At 35.9% G+C, this 11,901-nt stretch overlaps 2 protein-coding genes across 2 annotated transcripts; both read left to right on the top strand.

The window, feature by feature from the left end:
* The first annotated feature begins 1,258 nt into the window (after positions 1–1,258).
* LOC125658581 (uncharacterized) lies at positions 1,259–5,560 on the top strand. The gene is made up of 2 exons (XM_048889863.2): positions 1,259–1,377; positions 3,379–5,560. The coding sequence occupies exon 2, from the start codon at positions 4,141–4,143 to the stop codon at positions 5,041–5,043; it is 903 nt and encodes a 300-aa protein (XP_048745820.2). The 5' UTR covers positions 1,259–1,377; positions 3,379–4,140; the 3' UTR covers positions 5,044–5,560.
* On the top strand, positions 3,379–3,861 carry LOC130050594 (transcription intermediary factor 1-beta-like). The gene has a single exon (XM_056150833.1). The coding sequence runs from the start codon at positions 3,379–3,381 to the stop codon at positions 3,859–3,861; it is 483 nt and encodes a 160-aa protein (XP_056006808.1).
* Positions 5,561–11,901: the final 6,341 nt, after the last annotated feature.

Genomic DNA, 11,901 nt, shown 5'->3' on the forward strand with positions numbered 1-11,901 from the left:
AATATGATGGGGGAGATATATGATGTTTGAGAGGGAGATATGAAGTTTTATCATCCCAGCTGGCACGTGACTGTCTAGACCAATCAGATGACGCGTTGCATTGATTGATTGATTGATTGGATGCTGTTTAACGTCCCTCTCGAGAATATTTCACTCAGCATGTCCAGACGTCACCACTGCCAGTGAAGGGCTGCAAAATTTAGGCCTATGCTCGACGCTTATATATGGCCATTGAGCAGGGAGGGATCTTTAGATCGTGCCACACCTGGTGTGACACGGGATCTCGGTTTTTGCGGGACGATACAGCCCTTCACCGGCAATGGTGACGACCCCCTATGAGTGAAACATTCTCGAGAGGGACGTTAACCAATACACACTCAATCAGATTGTGAAACAAAATATATACTACAAAAAGAAAATAATTTACTACAAATAGAAAAGTATATAGTACAAATGAAATAATACAAATAGAAAATGATGTACAAATAGAAAATAATACACAACAAATAGAAAATAATATTGCACAAAATGAAAATAATATAGTACATGTACAAATAGAAAATAGTATTGCACAAAATGAAAATAATATAGTACATGTACAAATAGAAAATAGTATTGCACAAAATGAAAATAATATAGTACATGTACAAATAAAAAATGATATAGTACAAATAGAAAATAATATAGAACAAATAGAAAATTACACAGAAATTACATTGATCGAGAAATAGGAAATTATATAGTACAAGTAAACATAGGCAGCGAGCATTTATATATACAGTCACACATTACATACACAAGCATTTTTTCCCAAACACACACAACTAGTTAACTAGTTCTTGTACAATTTCTAAGATGTTAGAGACACACGCTGCTGTATCATGTTCAATATCGGAAAAACCCAACAAAATAGAAACAACGATCACAAATCGAGGGGGGGGGGGGCTTACATTATCTATTTTTATTCGCCCATTTCACCTTACATCACCCTGAAAAGTAAAGTAAAGTAAATTTTATTTAAAGTCGGCACTATATACATTCAACATATCAAACACAAGCTCTGTAGAGCTTTTTAACCGACTATGTACTTTTTTGTGCTTATGTTAAAAACAAATGTTTTGTGGTGTTTTTTTTGTTTTTGTTTTTTGGTTTGTTTTTTTTTCAATACATGCGATGTTTATAAATCTTACGTTTCTTGTTTTCTTTGTAGATATTGAAAAGACATTGTGATCGATGTCGTGCTTATAATGTTGTTACACAGGCGGCGCTCCATAGATTTTCACCTCGACCGATTTCCCATCCGTTTACGTGTATGTACCCAGATTTACGACAGCTTCATCGACTGTAGCTTAATGTTTACACTTTGTATCTAAGCAGGTATGTTTTATAACTACTGGTAAATTTATTTCAATTAAGAATCCCCTTCAAATGTTTAAATAGGCCTATATAGTGGCTGAGGAAATGAAATATTAGAAATGGTTTAGCTTTAGATACGTGCCGTATAAAATTTCAGGAAGAGTTCATAAGATAGTAATTTTCAACAACAGTTTCCACTTTGACAGCAACAATTCCTGAGTGATAAAATATTGAATTTTGATTCAATAACTTGAATTTTTCTACTTTCGTTTTAATATGTACTTTGCAAGTGGAAACTTGTTTCGGTTATCCTAGTTTTGTTTTATTTTTTGGTAACAAGCTAAGCACATTTACATACACAGTCCTCTGTCTATCGGTAAAAATTTAAAAAAAACAAGAGGCCCATGGGCCACATCGCTCACCTGAGTCACTTAAGTAAATCTGAAGATTATCATAAAGCTTCCTTGTGAATCTCAACTTTCCTGGCACAGTGACTGTGGTTCTTGAGAAGAAGATTTTTCTTATATTAACACACTTGAAATACGGTTTCCCCTATTGTAGCAACACCTGACCCCCGGGGGCCATGATTTGAAAAACTTGAATCTAAACTATGTCATAAAGCTTCCATGTAAATTTCAACTTTTCTGGCACAGTCGTTCTTGAGAAGAAGATTTCCTATATTAAGACATATGAAATACAGTTTCCCCTATTGTGGACCCAACCCGACCCCCGGGAGCCATGATTTGAACAAACTTGAATCTGCACTATGTCATAAAAGTTCCATGTAAATTTCAACTTTTCTGGCACAATGGTTTTTGAGAAGAAGATTTTTAAAGATTAATTATCTTACATTAACACATATGAAAAACGGTTTCCCCTATTGTGGACATACCTGACCCCCGGAGATCATGATTTGAACAAACTTGAAACTGCACTATGTCATAAAGGTTCCATGTATATTTCAACTTTTTTGGCACAGTAGTTCTTGAGAAGAAGATTGTTAAAAATTTATCATATATTTACACATATGAAATACGGTTTCCCTTATTGTGGCAAAACCTGACACCCTGGGGGCCATAATTTCAACAAACTTGAATTTGAACTATGTCATAAAGCTTCAAACTTGAATCTGAACTATGTCAGGAAACTTCGATGTAAATTTGAACTCTTCTGGCTCAATGGTTCTTGAGAAGAAGATTTTTCCTATAGAAATACATATAAAATGTGGTTTCCCCTAGTGTGGCCCCACCCGACCCCCAGGGGCCATGATATGAACAAACTTGAATCTGCATTATGTCAGGAAGCTTCCATGTAAATTTGAACTCTTCTGGCTCAATGGTTCTTGAGAAGAAGATTTTAAAAGATTTTTCCGATATAAATACATATAAAATATGGTTTCCCCTATTGTGGCGCCATCCGACCCCTGGGGGCCATGATATGAACAAACTTGAATCTCCATTATGTCAGCAAACTTCCACGTAAATTTCAACTATACTGGTATAGTGGTTCATGAGAAGAAGATTTTTAAATGACCCCACCCTATTTTTACACTTTTGTGATTATCTCCCCTTTGAACAGAACCTGGCCCTTAATTTGAACAATTCTGAATTCCCTTCAACTAAGGATGATTTGCATTAAGTTTGAATGAAATTGGCTTACTGGTTCTGGAGAAGAAGATTTTTAAAAATATTCAGTGTATTTTTACTGATTTGCTATTATCTCCCCTTGGATAAGGGGGTTGGCCCTCATTTAAACAATTTTGAATCCCCTTCACCCAAGGATGATTTGTGCCAACATTGGTTAAAATTGGCCCAGTGGTTTTGGAGAAGAAGTTGAAAATGTAAATGTTTAACAGACAGACAGACAGACGACGGACAAAAAGCGATCAGAAAAGCTCACTTGAGCTTTCAGCTCAGGTGAGCTAAAAACCACTTTTAAAGATATCGTACTAGATTTAGAACTCCCCCCCCCCCCTCCTTGTTTTTAAATTCTGATTATTTATGTTTGGTCTACAATCTACAGATGTCCAGACGAGACATAAAGTTTGCCCAGCACTATGTGGAGTGTACACAGTGTGAGGCGAACGCTGAATATTACTGTAACACATGTACCGACAACCTGTGTCAGGTATGCCGAGACCGTCACACCAAGAGCAACGCCACCAGATCCCACGTCATCGTCCCCTACCAGGAGAGGCAGACGACATCTCCAAACACCGAATCCTGTCACATTCATCCAGAATTCTCTTATGACATGGCGTGTCAGGAATGCAAGCTTCCGATCTGCATCAGGTGTATGAAAGAAAACCATAAAGGTCACACATTCAGAAACATTGACGACACATTGGAAGACACCGAGAAACCCTGCAGAGACAAGATTCAAAACGCGAAGAAGAATATACTCCCAAAGCTGCGTGACCGCTTAAAGAAATTATCTGATCAGAGAACAAAGTCCAAGGAGAAAAGAACCGACATAAGGAGACGACTGCGAGAAGATGCAAAATAGATTAAGGATTTAGTAGACACCATTCTCCAGGAGAAACTCGGAGATCTTGATATCAGCGACAAATCCCTGGATGAGGAATTCGAAAATCAAACAGCCATTATATCTCGTTTTATATCCAACTATGAAGATTTCATCGACGGGTTTGAAGATGAAGAAAAACGACCGTACGAGAAGCTAGCGCTGCGAAATGAAATACTCCAGTCTGAAGTTACAGATCCTGAATTACCAAGCCTAGAAGATCCTCAGCACCAACCAGAAATCATCAACAAGGACGGGGTCATGAAGCTGTTTGGAAAACTAAGTATGCCAAAGAAATCTGTGTATGAAAAACCAAAACATCAAATTTCAATAACACTAAACGTGTCAAAAGATATTTCTATAAGTTCTCCTGTAAAAAGTCTCGAATTCGATGTACCCTCTAGAAATTTACGTCAGATTTCCTGTGTATCGGTAGACAAAGTTTGGGTTGGAGATGACAAATGCCAGATCATGCTCATGGACAAGACTGGAAACAAACTGGACGAGATTAAAACAGATTCGTCCTCATTGTACGGTTATCACGCTGTAACTCACGATGGTGATTTGTTGTACATCGACGAATCAAACAAAAGCATCAAGAAATACACATCAGACAGGAAGACCACAACTGTAATCACAACCACGGGAAACTGGAGGCCCCGCAGTGTGTACTCCTCCCACAGGACCGGCGACATACTGGTGGGGATGATGTTTGGTGACGGGAGAGTGGTCCGATACAACAAGGAGGGTCGTGAGCTGTGGCAGAGTCAGTACGACGCCCAGGGTCAGCCTCTTTATAGATTTCCTACATATATAACAGAAAACGTGAACGGCGACATCTGCACGTCAGACGGTATCCCCAATAAAGCCGTGGTGGTGGTGGACAGGGACGGAAATCACCGGTTCTCCTACAGAGGTCGTCAGGACGAATCAAAATTCAGTCCTTATGGAATCTGTACCGACGTCCACGGGCGGATCCTAGTGGTAGTCACTGCTGGCAATGTTGACAGCGTCCACATGATTGATCAGAACGGAGAGTTTATCACCGTCCTACTGACCAGGGATCATGGAATATCTCGTGAATACGGACTGTGTACAGACAATGACAATAATATCTGGCTTTGTGGAGACGGTGAAGTCAAAATGTACAAGTATTTGAATTAGTCGTGAAGTCGCTGTGTCGGCTACTGTCCCTGTTTGTTGATTGAAGTAACAATGCGCAAATTTACATATAATAACAATTCAAATATCCAAACAACCGATTACACCAGTTACTTAAATTTCTCGAAGAAACACGAATACTGTCAATCTGCGCAGGAAAGGACTACACGATTCCAAATTTCAAAACATGCAGATGGAAAAACAGTTTTTTCTCTTGATTTGTTGGAGAATCTTACAACTAGTAAGCAGTTGTTATAGATATTGACTTTTTTTTCAATACAATAAATTCAATATTGATTTGATTCTGTCAACTTTTTCACATTGACAGATTTTGATTATCAAAGTTCAATATTTGAAACTACATTGTTTTAGTATGTGCTTTCAACGTAAACATTTGGTTGCGAAATAAATCTTATCCTAACAATGTAAATACATGTAGTTACAATAAAATACAAAGGCTACAAACCCATAGAAACACAATGTAAATAGTGATCTGGAATAAAATAAACATCGTAACGTACTGTCGTTTTTGTTTTGTTGAATAATTATTCCCACCTCTCTTGATTTGGACAAGACCACGAATTAAATTGAAAGTCAAGGTATTGTTTTCATCAACGTATTTTCGTATGAACGAAATGGTAGTTTTTGGCAAATTCACGAACCAAAGTTATCAGCAAAAAGAAGTTTTCTGCGAAGGAAGCACGGAAGTTTAAAAGGCTCAATCAATACGTCATAGCAGAAAAAACAAAGTCTTTAAAAATGATCTAAAATTATTACAAGGTATAGGCATCTGAATTAAAGAAAAATACTGAAAATTATTTAAAATCGCTGTCTAAAACAACTTGTTGAGTTTTTTGTTGTTGTTGTTTTTGGATATATATACCTTTTGACACATATTCTTACGTTTCAAATGGAGGATTACAACAAGTATTAATAAACCCTTTATTTAAAAAAACAACAACCCACAATAACATATTTTATTGATGAAATCAAAAGGATTGGGAACAAGTTCTAACAAGTTACAAATCCATCTCCTAAAATTACAATATGTCATGCAAGATTAACAGGTAAAATGTACAATGAATCTACAAGTATCTTCTATGAATCTATGAACAGCTGAAAAAATATCTATATTAGTTTGTAGAGGCAAATTAACATCACCGCATAATAACAATTTTGTATCATTATTGACCAAGTCAAGCATAAAAAGGCGATTAAAAAGATTATTTCTAGCTCTAGAGTAATTTTTACAAGCGAAAAAGAAATGATATACATCTTCGTTAAAACGTCCACATGTACAAAACAGAGGATTTGTAATATTTCAATACTGCGTTCTTTCAACCCCTCTTGATTTTATACATGGTTACATCATCGCTGTAGAAACGGACCAGGGTAAAGTACGTTACCCTAGTCCAAGATGGCGACAGGCAAGTACGCTTGCATTATTTTGCACCTAATATACAAATATATGAAGTATATATTGCAAAAGTGATGGTTAATGTTGTAATAGTCTAAATAATAGAAGGTAAATATTCAATAAAATTTGCATGATCAGCGCCTAGCACAGCGATATAGCGGTTTTAAAATTCGACCATGATTAGGGTAAAGCAAATTTACGACTAGGGTGAAGGAAACTTGATCAATCTTAATGACTAGGGTAACGCCTACAGAAATAACTTAGTAGATGAGTAAATTGTTGAATTAATTGGTTGTTTCAATATCTGTCCTAATGTCTTACTTTTGTGTTCATCTTTGGAACAATCGGGTATCGAACCTGGGACCCTTACAAGTTAGGTGCTATCCAGGCCGATATGAACTATTTGATAATGTTACTGCAATTCAAAATTTAAACCTAATTCGGAAATCATACGAACTCTTCATACTGAGGAGACGAAAAACATTTCTAGAAAAAAAAATGTCAAAAACATCAAAAGAATTAAATTCTTCCTTTTTAAGAACACAGTGGCAAACTCAAGCAGACCCTTATGATATATCTTACATATTTAAACAAACTGCGTCTGAAAAACAGTGTAAAGTTAATTTTGTTGCGGGAAAATATATACTTTCAAACAGCTATAGATCAATGTATCATAGAAAACATTAACACTTTGAACCTGAAATCCTCAAGATGTGAAACAGAATCGAAGAAAAACTGTAAACAACTGACGAAAACGAGGATGAAGAACATTTTGCAAAAACGAGTAGACGTGTTTGAATAGAGGGGAGGGGGTGATTTTAGAGGTTTTCCGAAAATAGATGTTCATCATCTTGACATGGTTATTTCTCCTAAATATCAGTAAAAAAATCTCGAGAGGGACGTTAAATTCTAGATATACGGTATACCGATACCATTCATGACTTCTGGTCTGTTGTGTACAGGGCGCCCCATGGGTGTTTTAGAGGGACTGTGTCATATGATAAAAACCAAAGTGAAGGTAATGGTATAAATACATAGTAATACGATCCTCAACTTTACAAGAATGGTGAAATTATCCGCCTTCCTCAAAGCAGAACACACTACTTTGTGGTTAACATAAGTCGTCGGTTGGGGTACTTGCTTCGATTCGCCCTTTTGAAAAACAATTAAGTTTCCATCGGACCCAGTAACAATGTTAGGTGACTACATGTAGTAATTTGTCAGTCCTCGTAATTGAATTATTCGTGGAACTGCTACATTCTAAATAGTTAGAAACATAACGGATATACAAACTAAATTATATTACAGACCTTCCGAGTTTGAATAAAAACAATGCTGAATACGAAAAACAAAGTTACAAATTGCGAAAATTCAATAAATAAATACATAAATAGTAATAATAAAACTTAACTTCTTTGAAATTGATTAAATGAAATTAGACTATGCAAAGCATAGGCGTCAAAAGTATATTAGAAATGGCTGGCTTTGTTGATCAGGACACCTTCGGCTGAAACATGTATGTTTTGAGGAAATTCTTGGTGACGATTAAGCCCCCACCCTCCCCTTGTTCCGACACCCATGCCAATTCAACTAGTCTAGCTTACAGAAATCATTCCCAACATGGGACCACATTTGATGATATATACTGACAACATTTTCATTTTGGTTGTTTGTTTGTTTTATGTCCCATCGAGAATTATTTTTCACTCCTATTGAAACGCCACCAGTTGTAGGTGAAGTACCACATAATATTTAGACCTATATTGAGCGCTTGCAGCCGTAGCAGTGAGGATTCTTTAATGTGCCAACACCTGTCGCTACACGGGACCTCCGATTTTAAGGTAATATCCAAAAGATCCGTGATTTTGGCGCAGGAGCAATCCCTGACTTATAGGTTTGATGCGGCCATCCCACGAGCGGGGAGTGAACTCACGCCCTACTGGCTACGAAGCGAATGCTCTCAGACATCACTGAGATACCGCTGGAGTTGTTACAAATCTGCAAGATACGCATATTTATTTGTTTGTGATCTCTAATGTCCTCCTGGAAAACGCATTTAATGTCGGTGACATTCACAGAGAATTTACCTGTACCTGTAATACTGTACACCAAGGGAAACCTCAATTTCACGACGGATTATTAAATAAATATATTATATTCTCCATATGACAAAAATAACGGACGTGAAATAGAAAATATGATATGACGTCAAAAATTACTCAAATTTTATAATTACACGCAGCTTGACTTCCTTTAAAAGCTTTTACAGTTCTATATCAATTATAAAACGAAGGATAGAATAAAAACATTGCATATCTGAATGTACAATTAATAACTTTACCCTAATCGCGAAAAAACTTCACGCTAATCGTGTGTTAACATTCCAAAAACTTTACCCTAATCTGTAGCAAATCTTCGAGTTAAATACGCCCAATTAAAATAAAACCTCCAGATAGCCATTTAGAACCAACACTACCTATTGGTACAGAATAAATTTAGACAGAAAACATCAATATCTTAAAGAGGAAAGTTTGAAGCGTATTCGCCTGTCGCCATCTTGGACTAGGACAACTACTTTACCCTGGTCCATTTCTACACAGTGATTATGACAAGGTAAATTATATCAAAATATTATTATTTTAAAATTTACTCTGATATTTAAAAAGAAACAAATCTTAATGTATCACCTGTATTGAATTTATCGGTTCATATAAATTAATCATGCTAAACGCAATATTTTGAAAATATTTATTTAAAATGTTAAATCGCCTCCCCAATGTCAAATACTTCCCGACACCCGACACCCCTGCTGGTAGCTTTGCATTTAGGGCACAAAAAACACAATGGTAAGCGTCCTTGATGTTACTAATATACAAAGTGGGAATGTCTATTCTATTGCATCTGAATAATTTCGTAGATAAAACGCATTTAAAGGTCAAGTGAAATAAAAATAGATTTGAAAATAAAGTTTATAATTCATTGAAAACCCTTTTGAAAAGTTTATTGATGTGTTTATTTTTTTTTTTAATCCAGGTAAATGCGCAAAATACCTATTTCAAAAATCGTTGTTTATAGAAACGAATGAAGGAATTGTCGCCCTTTCTTATTACGTCATTTGAGACAATTGTGGTTGTTTACGCTTGTATCTCATCGTTTTAATTTCTGTGAGAAATTGCCAGTTTTAGCAACACCGTGGATAGTGACGGTGAAATACCGTAGATACACTTGAGTTAAGGGATTCAACCTTTATAATGTTTGTACATGCACCCGTTTCGGCGAAACCATCAGATAGTAAAATTTATATGCATATGTTCGACAAATATCTCATCGGAATCTCAGTTAGAAATTTTTTACCGGGCCGGTCCATAGAAAATGGGAATGATATTGGAAAAAAAAATGTTCTATCAAAAGAGAACCTTTGTATTTTACACAATCTAGGATAATCAAAATCAGACTTCATAGATACTCGTCGTATACTCAATTGTAGCGATTGTGAGCGTATTTTAGGATCTGATTTTAACTAGATTGACTCTCACCTTTTGTATTTTTTAATGGGATTTACTAGTATGAGATTGATCAGATTCAGATTCAAATGTGTTTAGCTAGATAGTGTATTTATAGATTTATATATAGTTTATATATATTTAATTGAAAAATGCCTTTTTGAAAAAAGAATAACAAAAGACAAAAGAAAAAACTTATTGTGCACAACGTTATTTGTAACCCTCCCCCCCTTTTAAAACATCTACATGTAGATACAATATCATGAAATGTAAATTAGGCCTATTAGAAATATTATACGGCACAAACACTGGTATTAAACTGATGATAGTAACGATCGTAACTATCATCCCAAGATGGCGGAAGGAAATTCCGGAAAGACCACGTTTACTTATTATATCTATTTGTATTGTTTATTTGCGAATGATATGTAGGTAAGAAATATCATACACTAGCAACAATTACGATCAGGTGTTATTTTATCTTTTATACGGCTCATATGAACGGCAAAATTCGTCGTTGAAAAACAGCGAGGATGATAGTAACGAAAGTTCTTACGTTACTATCATCATTCATTTCGTTACTATCATCCTCGCTGTTTTTTCAACGACGAATTTTGCCGTTCATATGAGCCGTATAAAAGATAAAATAACACCTGATCGTAATTGTTGCTAGTGTATGATATTTCTTGCCTACATATCATTCGCAAATAAACAATACAAATAGATATAATAAGTAAACGTGGTCTTTCTGGAATTTCCTTCCGCCATCTTGGGATGATAGTTACGATCGTTACTATCATCAGTTTAATACCAGTGACAAAGTTAACAAATTGTAGCATGTTGAGGTGTGAAATTTTGCCTTAATGATTCATTGGATTAATTACTTAAAAGCATATTAGGAAAAGGAAAAACTTGTACTTGTTTGCATAATGAACTTGGAAAAAAAAAAAGCTTTGGAAATTGGACTGACCTCGCAATAAATAAGGTTTTATCAAAATGGTTTTTTTTTAATTTGAGTTCATTTCCATTTTTACTATATTTTATTTTTTCAAAATATATATAGTGAAAAAATGGAACGATGAGTCCCTTAAATAAATATAGTATGAGTACGACAATATTTGAAAGATATTTCATTTAATAAATGAAATAAAATGAATTCGAACTAGGTAATGGGTGACATTAATTTTTATGTGCAATCACAAATCCAATGAATACAATGCATTCAGTGGTGGATGTAGAGAGGGATGGATTGTATCCCCCTTTTTGGGTCGAACTTTTTATAATTGAAATACATCCCTCCACTTGTTTTGTAGGATGCCCAGTCGATATCACTTTGCACTTTGTTTGGAGTCAAACAAGGATGATGCGTCAGGGTTGATGGGAATCTGATCCTCGTTAATCAAAAAGTGTCGCTCACTGATCCTCGTGGCTTGTCACAAATCTCAGTGTCTCTTTTTAGGTCACCTGAATTCATTCAGGTGACCTATTGCTATCTGTTTTTGTCCGTCGTCGTGCGTCGTGCGACGTGCGTCGTGCGTTAACATTTGAACATTTTCAGCTTCTTCTCTGAAACCCCTGAACCAATTTCAACCAATTTTGGCATATAGCATCTGTGGGTGGAGGGGAACAAAAATTGTGAAATTCGTGGTCCCTGCCCCCCTGGGGCCTGAGGGGTGGGGCAAAAACCATCAAAATGAGTGTAATTTTAAAAAATCTTCTTCTTTACTCCTGGACATCAAGAAGCCAAACTGTGGGCATAATTATAATGAGCGTTGAGCCCTCTACCAAAATTGTGAAATTCATGGCCCCTGGGGCAGGGGTTCTTGTGTCAGGGTGGGGCTCTATTGGTCATATAGTGAAAGTGTAGAAATTCTTTGAAAATCTTCTCTGTCTCTGGGTATTAAGTAGACAAACTAATAGCATGGTAATGATGAGCAAGGA

Source organism: Ostrea edulis, chromosome 9, assembly GCF_947568905.1.
Source record: "Ostrea edulis chromosome 9, xbOstEdul1.1, whole genome shotgun sequence".
Lineage (NCBI taxonomy): Eukaryota > Metazoa > Mollusca > Bivalvia > Ostreida > Ostreidae > Ostrea > Ostrea edulis.

Bases quoted from the DNA above. Each gene is read 5' to 3' on its own strand.
- LOC130050594 (XM_056150833.1), top strand. From the start codon at position 3,379: ATGTCCAGACGAGACATAAAGTTTGCCCAGCACTATGTGGAGTGTACA.
- LOC125658581 (XM_048889863.2), top strand. From the start codon at position 4,141: ATGAAGCTGTTTGGAAAACTAAGTATGCCAAAGAAATCTGTGTATGAA.